This window comes from Salvelinus namaycush, unplaced genomic scaffold, assembly GCF_016432855.1.
Source record: "Salvelinus namaycush isolate Seneca unplaced genomic scaffold, SaNama_1.0 Scaffold570, whole genome shotgun sequence".
Lineage (NCBI taxonomy): Eukaryota > Metazoa > Chordata > Actinopteri > Salmoniformes > Salmonidae > Salvelinus > Salvelinus namaycush.
The window spans coordinates 1-13502 of record NW_024061276.1 but is presented as its reverse complement, the minus strand read 5'-3'; the positions used below and the strand labels follow the sequence as shown (position 1 = coordinate 13502).

Below are 13502 nucleotides of genomic sequence, written 5' to 3'. Positions count from 1 at the left end.
AATTGGTTGTTGATCATTGCAAGACAACCATTTTCAGGTCTTGCCATAGATTTTCATATACGTTTAAGTCAAAACTGTAACTCGGCCACTCGGGAACATCCACTGTCTTCTTGGTAAGCAACTCCAGTGTAGATTTGGCCTTGTGTTTTAGGTTATTGTCCTGCTGAAAGGTGAATTAATCTCTCAGTGTCTGGTGGAAAGCAGACACTTTTGCCTGTGCTTGGCTCCATTCTAAAACTCCAGTCCTTATCGATTACAAGCATACCCATAACATGATGCAGCCACCACTGTGCTTTAAACTATGGAGAGTGGTACTATTAATGTGTTGTATTGGATTTTCCCCAAACATAACAGTTTGTATTCAGGACCAAAGGTTAATACAGTGCCCTCCAATAATATTGACACCCTTGGTAAATATGAGCAAAATGGGCTGTGAAAAACATGTATTTGCTGTTTATCCTCTTGGTCTTTCATTCAAACATTCACAAAAATTGAACCTTTAATTGAAGTAAAATTATTCTTTTTTAAACGTGAATTAAATGTAATATATATTTTTCTCTAAAATATGTGTGCCACAATTATTGGCACCCCTAGAAATTATTATGAGTAAAATCTAACTGAAGTATATTCCCATTCATATTTTACATTTTTAAGTTCACCTGAGTGATTAGAACCACTTAAAACTTCTTATGGATACGGGGCAGCATTTTCACGTTTGGATGAAAAGCATGCCCAGAGTAAACTGCCTCCTACTCAGTCCCAGATGCTAATATATGCATATTATTATTAGTATTGGATAGAAAACACTCTGAAGTTTCTAAAACTGTTTGAATCATGTCTGTGACTTTAACAGAACTTATTTGGCAGGCAAAACCCCAAGGACAAACCATTCAGATTTTTATTTTTTGAGGTCACTCTCTTTTCAATGGGTTTTCATTGGGAATCCAGATTTCTAAGGGACCTTCCTGCAGTTCCTATCGCTTCCACTGGATGTCAACAGTCTTTAGAAATTGGTTGAGGTTTTTCCTTTGAGAAATGAAGAAGTAGCCATGTTCAGAATGAGGCTCCAGTGAAGTGTACTGGTTGTTAGAGGCACGTGACCAGAAAGCATGCTACACATTGTTTTCCTCCGGTATTGAACACAGATCATCCCGTCTTCAATTTTATCGATTTATTTACTTTAAAAAATACCTAAAGTTGTATTACAAAAGTCGTTTGAAATGTTTGGACAAAGCTTACAAGTAACTTCTGTAGTCATGTTGAGCGAGTTGGAACTGGTGTTTTTCTGGATCAAACGCGCCAAATAAATTGATATTTTGGATATATATCGACGGAATTAATCAAACAAAAGGACCATTTGTGATGTTTATGGGACATATTGGAGTGCCAACAGTAGCTCGTCAAAGGTAAGGCATGAATTATATCTTTATTTCTGCGTTTTGTGTCGCGCCGGGAGGGTTGAAATATGATGGTCTGTGATTGTTAGATGGGGTGCTATCCTCAGATAATAGCATTTTTTGCTTTCGTTGTAAAGCATTTTTGAAATCTGACACGTTGGCTGGATTCACAACAAGTGTAGCTTTAATTTGGTATATTGAATGTGTAATTTCATGAAAGTTTAATTTTTATAGTAATTTATTTGAATTTGGCGCTCTGCATTTTCACTGGATGTTGGCCAGGTGGGACGCTACCGTCCCACATATCCCAGAGAGGACCACTTAAGAGGTAAGCTTCCTGTTGACTTCCTGTTTCACTGGGGTATAAATATGAGGTGACACAGAGGCCAAGTTCCCATAGTCATCCATCACCATGGGAAAGACCCGAGAATACAATAATGATGTGCGACTAAAGGTTGTCGAGCTGCACAAATCAGGAAATGGCTAGAAGAAATTAGCTCAACGGTTGAAAATGCCCATTTCCACTATCAGGGCAATAATTAAGAAGTTTAAAGCAACTGGAAATGTTAACAAATCGGCCTGGAAGAGGACGTGTTTCTATATTGACCCCACGCACAGTGAGGAGGATGGTTCGAGTGGCCCAAAAAATCTACAAGGATCACAACTGGAGAAATGCAGACGTTAGTTGGGTCTTGGGGTCAGAAAGTCTCCAAAACTACGATCAGACGCCACCTGCTGTACATAACCACAAGATGTTTGTGAGGGTTGCCATGACAAAGCCTTTTGCTGTCATCAAACAACAAACTCCAGTGCCTCCAGTTTGCCAAACGTTACTGGACCTTTCAATGGGACCGGGTTTAATGGTCAGAAGAGACCAAAATAGAGCTTTTTGGAAACAAACACCAGATGTGGGTTTGGCTTAGACAGAAAGATATCCATGCAGAAAAGTACCTCATCCCCACTGTGAAGTACGGTGGTGGATCTTTGATGTTGTGGGCCTGTTTTTCTTCCAAAGGCCATGGACAACTTGTTAGGATACATGGTATCATGGACTCCATCATGAACCAGCAGAAATCCAAACCTGACTGCCTCTGCTATGAAGCTTAAACTGGGCCGTGGTTGGATCTTCCAGCAGGACAATGATCCAAAGCACACCTCCAAATCAACACAAAAATGGTTCACTGACCACAGAATCAAGGTTTTGCCATGGCCGTCGCAGTCCCCTGACTTAAACCCCATAGAAAACCTGTGGGGTGAGTTAAAGAGGAGTCCACAAGCGGGGACCTTGGAATCTGAAGGATCTGGAGAGATTCTGTATGGAGGAATGGTCTCAGATCCCTTGCCATGTGTTCTCCAACCTCTTTACCCATTATAGGAGAAGACTCAGAGCTGTTGCACAAAGTATTGAGTGAAGGGATGCCAATAATTATAAGTCACACATATTTGAGAAAAATATTTGTTTTATGATTAGAATTGATTTTTTCTTTCAATGATTTTACTTTAATTAAAGGTTTGATTTTTGTGAATATTTTGAATGAAAGACCAAGAGGATAAACAATAAACTTTTTTTTCACAGCCCGTTTTGCTCATATTCACCAAGGGTGCCAATATTAGTGGAGGGCACTGTAGCTTTTACAAATGTTTCCATCCTCAGTTTTCTCCTATCACAAAGCTGTCGTCAAGGCAAAGGGTGGCTTCTTTGAAGAATATAAAATATAAAATATATTTAGATTTGTTTAACACTTTTTTGGTTACTACATGATTCCATGTGTTTATTTCATAGTTTTGATGTCTTCACTATTTTTCTACAATGTAGAAAATAGTACAAATAAAGAAAAACCCTTGAATGAGTAGGTGTTCTAAAACTTTTGACTGGTACTGTATGTACACCATATACACACTACACTCCCATACAAAACCCTCGCACATTCACAAACACAAACACTACACAGGCACGCTGCTGTTCTTTAATTTACTCTTATTATTATCTATCCTGATGCTTAGTCGCTTCACCCTGCCTTCATGTACATATCTACCTCAAATACATTATTATCTATCCCGATGCCTAGTCACTTTACCCTGCCTTCATGTACGTACAGTAGCTGCACATTGATCTGGTACTGGTACTTCCTGTATATAGCTCCACATTGATCTGGTACTCCCTGTATATAGCTCCACATCGATCTGGTACTCCCTGTATATAGCTCCACATTGATCTAGTACTCCCTGTATATATCTCCACATTGATCTGGTACTCCCTGTATATAGCTCCACATTGATCTAGTACTCCCTGTATATATCTCCACATTGATCTGGTACTGGTACTTCCTGTATATAGCTCCACATTGATCTGGTACTTCCTGTATATAGCTCCACATTGATCTGGTACTTCCTGTATATAGCTCCACATTGATCTAGTACTCCCTGTATATATCTCCACATTGATCTGGTACTGGTACTTCCTGTATATAGCTCCACATTGATCTGGTACTTCCTGTATATAGCTCCACATTGATCTGGTACTTCCTGTATATAGCTCCACATTGATCTGGTACTTCCTGTATATAGCTCCACATTGATCTGGTACTTCCTGTATATAGCTCCACATTGATCTGGTACTTCCTGTATATAGCTCCACATTGATCTGGTACTTCCTGTATATAGCTCCACATTGATCTGGTACTCCCTGTATATAGCTCCACATTGATCTGGTACTGGTACTTCCTGTATATAGCTCCACATTGATCTGGTACTTCCTGTATATAGCTCCACATTGATACTGGTACTGCCTGTATATAGCTCCACATTGATCTGGTACTTCCTGTATATAGCTCCACATTGATCTGGTACTCCCTGTATATAGCTCCACATTGATCTGGTTCTGGTACTCCCTGTATATAGCTCCACGTTGATCTGGTACTTCCTGTATAAACTGTAGCTTCATTCTTATCTATTTTATTTCATTCCTCGTGTTAGTTACTATTTTATATTATTATTTTTAAACTCTGCATCGTTGGGAAAGGTTCGTAATTAAGCATTTCCCTGTCAAGTTGTATTCGGCACAAGTGACAAATAAAATTTGATTTTCACAAAATAATTCCAGCATCCAAACAGTGGACCCACAATGTGAAGAATATAAAGAGTTACTGTATTGAGCCCAGGACACTTGTAGCCTGAATTGATGCATCCACTGTTGTACATGCCGCTTTGGCAACGTTTGATTGTTCTCGCGGAATTACAATGAGGGTTTACTGCCAGTTTTCAAGTCAAATCACTCATTTTCATGCAGCTGACATGCGGTATTGTTAAATAATGGTGTAATTTTCTCTAGTTTTCTTGACATTTCTTAGAAATTATTGTGATAGGTTCACATTTTACCGGTAAGGTGTACCCCCACTATTTATTTTTCCGGGACGCGGGACCAGAGCGTACCGGCTTACTTCGACCCCTGCCTAGGACCCTTATTTATGCATACAACTTCTTACTCAAAATATTAGAAAAATAATTACTCCAACAACATATCATTGTCACCATTTTATTTCCACCAGTTGAGGTTCGGCTATGAATTTTAAACACCTTTTAAAATGAAGAACATATCCAAATATCAACTGTGAATACAAAAACTCTGTAGCTAAAATATGAACTTTGAGCCAAATAATTATTTTGAGACAGATGAACAAAATAACAATCTATTCCAAGCTCTATACACAGCATATCAATCCTCAACGACTGCAAACCTGTCTCAATAAAATCATTTTTTATATTTTTTTAAAGAAAATGGATCCTTCCATTAATTTACATCTAGTTATCTACAAGGGACAGGTTTAAGCATGTTACCATTCACTGAGTGCATGGTAGGTTGGGTTTTTGGGACAGACTGAGTCTAGGTTCCTGTCCCAATACGTTAGAAATGCATCCTTCCTATCTGGGACAGGTAACAGACAGGTTACCAGGTAACAGACAGGTTACCAGGTAACAGACAGGTTACCAGGTAACAGACAGGTTACCAGGTAACAGACAGGTTACCAGGTAACAGACAGGTTACCAGGTAACAGGACAACTTGGTCAGGTGTAAACAAGGTTACCATTGAGTCTGTGATGGGTAGGGATAAGGGACATGCTGATTGTGTGGTAGGTAGGGATTAGGGAGTCTTGGGACAGAGACAGGCAGAGTTTGCCTGTGTGTCTCCTGATGTTTCTTCAGACTGCTCAACTGGGCAAAAGCTTTATCACACAAGCGGCACTGGAACGGTTTCTCTCCTGTGTGGGTCCGCCGGTGGTTTTTCAGGACATTCCCGTCAGCGAAACACCTCCCGCAGTCAGGGCATTGGTACGGCTTCTCTCCAGTGTGGATTCGCAGATGAAGATTGCAGTGGCTCTTACTTGTGAATCTCTTGTCACAGTAAGTACAGCAGTAAGGTTTCTCACCCGCATGAATCCGGAGATGAAGTTTTAAACTCCCTGCCAGAGAAAAACTCTTCCCACACTGAGGGCAAAGGTAAGGCTTCTCTCCAGTGTGTATCCTCTGATGAACCAGTAAGTTACTTTTAGTGGAGAAGGTCTTGTCGCATCGGGAGCAGTGGACACGGCTAGAGTGGGTCCGTAGATGATCCCTTAGAAGAGCCTTGGATGAGAACTCCTCCCCGCAGTGGGGGCATGGAAGAGGGTCTTGGTGCCTGTGGATGGGACCCAGTGTCTCCCCCTTGTGGTTCTCCTGGTGATGCCGTTGTAACGTTTTTGTATGACGAAACTTCATCCCACACACCACGCAGTGGTAAGGTTTTTCTTCTGTGTGAGTTCTGATGTGTTTCTTTAAATTTCCACGATCATTGTAACTGTTTCCACACTGAGGGCAGGAGTACGGTTTCTCCCCAGTATGGATTCTCAGGTGTCTTTTAAGACTGGCGGCCACAGGGAATCCCCTTCCGCATTCCAAGCACACATGTGGATTCTTCACAGGATCACTTGGCGGGTGTCGTGTTTTTATGTGTGATTCCAGTCTTTCTGCAGTTATGAAGCTCTTCTTACATTGACCACAGCGGTGAGGGTGATCTGTGTGAAAAACCTCCCGGTGATGTTCAAGGCTTTGTTTTCCAATGAATTGCTTCCCACATTCAGAGCAGAGGTAAGGTTTCACTGTGTGTTGTTTACCCATGTGACTTTTGATGTGTTTCTGTAAGTTTCCAGAATCACTGCAAGCCTTCCCACAATGATGGCAAATGTACGGTTTCTCCCCAGTATGAGTTCTCAGGTGTCTCTTAAGACTTCCAGCCTGATGGAAGCCCTTTCCACATTCAGAGCACACATGAGCTTTCTCTGCAGTCAAGTTCTCTCTCCTTCTCTTCAGGTTCTGTGTGTGTAGTTTTAGACTTCCTGCTGTGGCAAAATTCTTACCACAGTGATCACAGATATGGGAGCCATCTACGCAGTAGGTTTGTTTGTGTTCTTTAGCATTACGAACGCTCTTCTGATAGGCAAGTCTCTTCACAAAGACCTCCTCTCCTGGGTGAGTTTTTCTGATGTGTCTCTTTAAGTTTCCAGAATCAGTACAAGCCTTCCCACAACGAGGACAGACGTACGGTTTCTCCCCAGTATGAGTTCTCAGGTGTCTCTTAAGACAGCCGGCCTGTGTGAAACTCTTTCCGCATTTAGAGCAGATGTGTGGTTTCTCTCCGGACAGATAAAGTAAGTGTGTTTTCAGATTTGTAGCAGTGCCAAAATTCTTCTCACAGTGATCACAGATATGGGAGCTAGGCCTGTCTCCTGAGAGGGTTTTGTGTTGTTCAGCATTAGACGAGCTGTGGGGTTTCTCTCCTGTCTGTGTTGTCTTGTGAATTATATGGCCACTCTGCCCCGGTGTCTTCCTGCAGTCGACTAGCTGCACAGACACCCTCTTCAGACCGCACAATAAGGCGCTACCGGGAGAGGCACGCCCCGGGGATTCTGGGAGGGCAAAGGGGGGCGGGGGAGGTTTGTCCTAGAAAATCATAAAAATAGAGATGGAATGAATCAAGAAACACTTTCCTACCGGTCAAGTCATTTTAAAATCTTTGCAGAGAAAATCAGAAGTCTTTCCTAGATTCCTCTCATCATCTTTCGATTACTCGGCATCCTTCTTAAAATACATTGGAGGGAAAGAACCAAGAACCTTCTCCTCCAATGCATTTATAGAAGGAGGTCCAGGAATCAATGATGAGAGGAATCAAGGAAAGAGAAACACACTTCAAGCAGAGGTCGCATTAACGCAGTTCTTCACGCATAAAAGGAAAGATAAAACGCAGAAAAAGATATCTTGTTGCGTTTTTGTAAAACTTCAGTAGGTTTCACTCCAAATCATGAATTTAAAAAAGGACACATTTTTGTGCTTCAGTTGCACTTCTGCAATCGGATTAAATATCTTCGCTCTCGTCTTGACCAATTACATTCCACCACTCTGACTGCTGTGTGCTTTAGTTCAGTTACAATGCTTAAAGAATAACTTCAAAGCAAAACATCATGAAATGTATCTGGCTCCATTCTTTCTATGATAAACATTATAAATATGATGGCCGTGCATTGTTTTGGTAAAATATACCTTGTTTTTTTATTGTAAGCTCATTTACTTGTGTGGCTGCGAGCCAAATAGCGTCTGTTGTCATCTGATGAAATGCATGTGAATTAAAACTGTAGTTGCATGTCTGTTGATCACTCTATTGAAGCAAAAAACACTTGACTTTCAAGATAAAAATGCAGGAGAAATGCTTTAAAACACTTTATGGTCTGTGTTTAAAAGAAATGCTGATTTCTAAAAGCTAATACGACCCCTGTTTAACACTGTGAATTTAAGTACTCACCCCTCTCACTCTCTGCTCTGGTGTGTGCCTCTCTGGAGACGACTCCACCTCCAGCCCATCGCTAGCCATCCAATCCCTGTCCTCCTCGTCCCAGTCTACAGCGTCATCGGATTGGCTGGGACTCATGGGCTCCGCCTTCAGTCCGTTGCTAGGCAACCAATCCCTGTCCTTAACGTTGCAGTCTACAGCATCATCATCATCATCATCATCATCACCATCATCATAGGCTTGGCCGGGACTCATGGGTACAACGCTACCATCCTCCTGTATCCCTTTGAGGTCCTCTTTCAGTTGGAGTGAACAAGATGTTCCCTGCTCCTCCGATTTAATTGAATCCGTATTGTCCTGCATTTCCTCCACATTTCCTGTAGGGATGCTCCTCTGAGTGGCAAAACTCTCCATAACCATCTCCTCTACTGGGTGAGTTCTTCTCATGTGTTTCCTCAAATTTCCACAGTCACTGTAGTCCTTTCCACATTTGGGGCAGACGTACGGTTTCTCCCCAGTATGAGTTCTCAGGTGTCTCTTAAGACTGGCAGCCACAGGGAATGCCCTACCGCATTTAGAGCACACATGTGGGTTCTTCAGAGGATCACTTGGCGGGTGTCGTGTCTTAATGTGCGATTCCAGCCTTTCTGCAGTTATGAAACTCTTCTTACATTGACCACAACAGTGAGGGTGTTCTGTGTGAAAAACTAGCCGGTGATGTTTAAGGCTTGATTTTACAATGAATTGCTTCCCACAATCCGAGCAGTGGTGAGGTTTCACTGAGGGATTCACTGTGTGTTGTTTAACAGTGTGCGATCTGATGTGCCTCTTTAATGTACTCTGGTCTGGTGTGTTGCTAAGCAACCCAGCTCCTCCCTCTTCATTCCATTCTTCATCGCAGTCTACAGCATCATCATCACATTGGCTGGGATGCAAGGGCTCGGCTGTCAGTCCGTTGCTAGGCAAACAATCGCTGTACCCCTTGTTGCGTTCTTCATTGCAGTCTACATCATCGGATTGGCTGGGATTCATGAGTGCACTGCTACCATCCTCCAGTATCCTCCTGATGTCGTCTTTAAGTCGGACTAACCAAGACATTCCCTGCTCCTCTGATTTCATTGACTCCGTATTGTCCCACATTTCCTCCATGACTTTACGCCTTAATAAGCGATGATTCATCCCTTTAATTTCAGAGCCATCCATTCCACAACGTTCACACAGGTCGCGTAAATTGTCCTCAGTTAAATTCCATAAACTCTTTTCGATTTCATCCATCAACGTTTCCTTCTCAGAACTCATTTTGTCCCAGCAGTTAGAATGTTTTTGTAAAAAATAAAATTTAAAATAACTTTCTATTGAATTGAGTTGTCACTAGTGTGAGGTGTGTCTCTCTCCTGTGTATTCACAGGTCTCCTATATCTCCTGCCACACCGGGAGCTTCAGGAAGTGCTGCATTATGAGTCTCTGTCAAAGACAAATTATTTCAGGGTCCGATCTTCTTCCTGTCACCAGAACAGTGGAATCCCTTGTGAGGTCACCTGTGTGAATAGGACGATATGGTGTAAGACAAAAACAGTTTATACAGGCGTGCAATATGCATAGTGACATTCTATATTTGTCAAGTCCGTGAAATGTTGACTTTTAATTTACTGTCACTATTTCATTTTTACTTAATAGAACAATATAATAAAAAAAAATATTAATGATAATAAAAATATTTTTGTAAGATATATATGAAATGTCAAGGTTCCCACGATGAGGGCTTGTATTTTGAAGCTAACTAACGTTAACTAATGTAACACGAACATTAGGTACAAAAGTAACTCATTGATTATATGTACAGTCGCTCTGCCTTTACTTACCAAATAGAAAACAATCGTCGTTTTACTCCTACATCGACTCTGTATGAGCAGAGCTTCAAATTAGTTAGCAGGAGCTATTAGCTAGCCAACAGTACCAAGGTAAAAATGTAGCTGTCTGATGATGAGCAGGAAACGTTACCTAGTTAACAGTTATGCAACGGTAACGACTAGCTTACTACACCGTTTGGACAAAGCCAATACCTAATGTTTTACTGACCAGATTTATTTAAACATTTTCCCATTCTCCCCTCGCGGTTAATGCAATCAAAGAATGGCCATATCCAAACTATGTGGAATGGCGTCCAGTGATGGCATCAACTTTTTTTCCGGGTTAGCTGCTGCCCCGGAAGTAGTTCTAGGCGGTTCTGTCAACATAGCTAGTCTGCTTAGATAAACCTTACTCAAAAGCATTGTAGCTAGAGTTATTTACAAATATATCTTCAATATACTTGGCGTAGACTATTTCCATCCTGTGATAACGTAGATATGGAACTATTAAACCAGACAGACGTGAAGTTACAAACGACAACTTAAGCTAACATTATTAGCTAGCTAAGTACCGTTAGCTAGCTCAGTATGCTATGCTAACTTAGCCTGCTGTCTATTTTTGCGAAATAGCTGTGATTTCTCATAACAAAGCAACATTTGAACTGATTGCTTGCTACAGCCGGAGAACAACATTTTCTCCGCAATTTTTTGTTGTTGTTGCTTCAGCTCACACAATGTATGAGGTGAGAAGTGAGCTATAGCTAGCTAGTTGCCCTGAAACTAAAACCTGTTTTGCTTGAGCCCAAAGCCATAGATACAGCAGGTATAGATATAGCTGGTTAGCTAGTTATGTAAATACATGGCTCTGCTTTAGTCAACTCCATTGTCATTGTCTTGTTCAAGGTTAGCTTGTCATTTGTAGAAGTTGGGTATACATTTGTCAAGTAGTAAGGACTATTTTATCAAGTCAGTTCGTTATTAAGACCAAAGCCAATAACATGACATTATCTTCTAGGCCTATCTCTGACTGTACTTTTCAATCAGGATTTAGATGAACCCCAGCCAAACCAGTCAAATCTACTGGTTCCTGACTGTATCCATGGTGACCAGAGCACAGGCGGTCCAGAGATGGGTCCTAGGAGCCTTGACTACTTCAGTGACTTTCTAAGATTGAGAGGTAAGTCGGTTGAGAGATTTCCATTAACTTTTAGTAGGTGGAGGCTGAGGCAGACTGAATGTTTAAACCATCTGACGGTGTTGTTTAGGTACAGCGTTAACAAAACAGTGCAACACTTACACAAGCTGGGGTGTATTCACTAGGACGCTAATAGCCGAAACAGGGAAAGGGACTATAAGAAACACTTGTTTTCATTTGCTACGGTGTACACTAATGAATATACCCCTTTGGTTTCCACTCGAGCAATCCTGATCGGACTCTTCCTATATCCCCACAGGAGAGAGTTCCAGCCGTCACTCTGACAGTGAGGGGGCAAGTTCTACCTCAGGAGCACCTGAACAACAGGAGGACAATCACACAGCCAAGAACACACACAGCTGCAGAGAGTGTGGAGAGGAGTTCCCTACCCAGCATTATCTAAGAAAACATCGTAACACAACACACACAGGAGAGAAGAAGACCAGTCCCAAACCCAGGAAGAGCTACAGCTGCCTGGACTGTGGGAAGGAGTTCCCATGTCCATCTAAACTACAACGACACCTTCTGACTCACACAGGAGAGAGGCCCTGCTTCTGTTCTGACTGTGGGAAGAGTTTCACTCGGGAGGAACATCTGAAGACACATCAGCGGTTCCACTGTTCTAGTGGGGAGGGCAGTCCCTCTATATCGGGAGATCCTGAACAGGCAAAGAACTGCTGCCTGGAGTGTGGAAGAGAGTTCTCTAGTGCTTACAAACTACGCAGACACCTGCTGACACACACGGGAGAAAAGCCTCACTCCTGCTCCGTGTGTGGGAAGAGTTATACTTATCTACACACCTTGAAATCACATGAGCTGAAACACACCGGGGAGAAGTCTTACAAATGTTCCGTGTGTGAGAAGAGCTTCAACCAAAAGGGAAATTTGAACCAACACATGTTAGTGCACACTGGTGAGAAACCTTTCTCCTGCTCTGTCTGTGGCAAGTGCTTCACCCAGAAAGCCAACCTGACTGCCCACCAGCTCTCCCACACAGGAGAGAAGCCTTTCTCCTGTTCCATCTGTAGGAAGGGCTTCACTCAGAAAGCATATCTTAAACAACACCAGAAACTGCACACTGGAGAGAAGCCTTACGCCTGCTCCGAGTGTGACAAGAGATTTACCTTCTGTACATCCTTGAAAAGACACCAGCTGCAACACACAGGAGAGAGACCGGACTCGCTAAGTTTGAAAGAAATACACCAGCAATCACACGGCAAAAAAGTTGAGGAGAGTCTCTCTGCATCAGCAGCAGAACCTGAACAACACCAGGAGAATCACACAACTAAGACGTCATCTCACTGCTGCTTAGAATGTGGGAAACATTTCAAAACGTCATCGTCTCTACAGATCCACATGAGAATCCACACAGGAAAGAAGCCATACCCCTGCCCTGATTGTGGGAAGAATTTTGCTACAAAAGGAAGTTTGAACTTGCACCAGCGGTCACACACAACAGAAGCAGAGAAACCCATCCACTGTGAGGAGCAGAACACATCACAGGGGCAGGAGATGGTATCTAATAACCTACAGGACCTCTGTCAAACACTGGGGCTGAAGGCTAAAGTCGAAGAGGAGAAGGACAAGGTGGAGGAGGATGGAGAAGGGGCGACGGATAATGCAGAGGAAGTTGGAGGGCTGATTAATTCTGATGGAGAAGAAGTTGACTGGGATTCTGTTCAACATAGTAAGTGGAGGCAGAACGCTGACTGTTCTTCAGTTACACAGTAATAGAGTCTGACTCATTATCTAACCCAGTGGTTTTAAGGAACTCAGTCCGGCTTTAAATGTACTCTTGAAAATTGTAATAGTAAAATGCACAAGGTGCAATGTAGAAATTGGGTAGTTCATCATCAGTTCCTCTTGTCATGTCAGTCATTACATACCTCAGAGAGATACTAATAACTGGTCAGTCATTACATACATCAGAGAGATACTAATAACTGGTCAGTCATTACATACCTCAGAGAGATACTAATAACTGGTCAGTCATTACATACCTCAGAGAGATACTAATAACTGGTCAGTCATTACATACCTCAGAGAGATACTAATAACTGGTCAGTCATTACATACCTCAGAGAGATACTAATAACTGGTCAGTCATTACATACCTCAGAGAGATACTAATAACTGGTCAGTCATTATATACCTTAGAGAGATACTAATAACTGGTCAGTCATTACATACCTCAGAGAGATACTAATAACTGGTCAGTCATTACATACCTCAGAGAGAT

The 13502-nt window shown here is 42.1% G+C and overlaps 2 protein-coding genes across 2 annotated transcripts; one reads left to right on the top strand and one right to left on the bottom strand.

Annotated features, from left to right (window-relative positions):
- Window positions 1–4918: 4918 nt before the first annotated feature.
- Window positions 4919–10380, bottom strand: LOC120041885 (zinc finger protein 420-like). Its single transcript, XM_038986743.1, has 3 exons — window positions 10081–10380; window positions 8231–9756; window positions 4919–7374 (listed from the first exon to the last, which is right to left on the bottom strand). The coding sequence occupies exons 2-3, from the start codon at window positions 9515–9517 to the stop codon at window positions 5479–5481; spliced, it is 3183 nt and encodes a 1060-aa protein (XP_038842671.1). The 5' UTR covers window positions 9518–9756; window positions 10081–10380; the 3' UTR covers window positions 4919–5478.
- A 135-nt stretch (window positions 10381–10515) lies between these two features.
- LOC120041884 (zinc finger protein OZF-like) lies at window positions 10516–12994 on the top strand. The gene is made up of 3 exons (XM_038986742.1): window positions 10516–10811; window positions 11113–11245; window positions 11523–12994. Exons 1-3 carry the CDS (start codon window positions 10803–10805, stop codon window positions 12992–12994), a joined length of 1614 nt encoding a protein of 537 aa, XP_038842670.1. The 5' UTR covers window positions 10516–10802.
- Window positions 12995–13502: the final 508 nt, after the last annotated feature.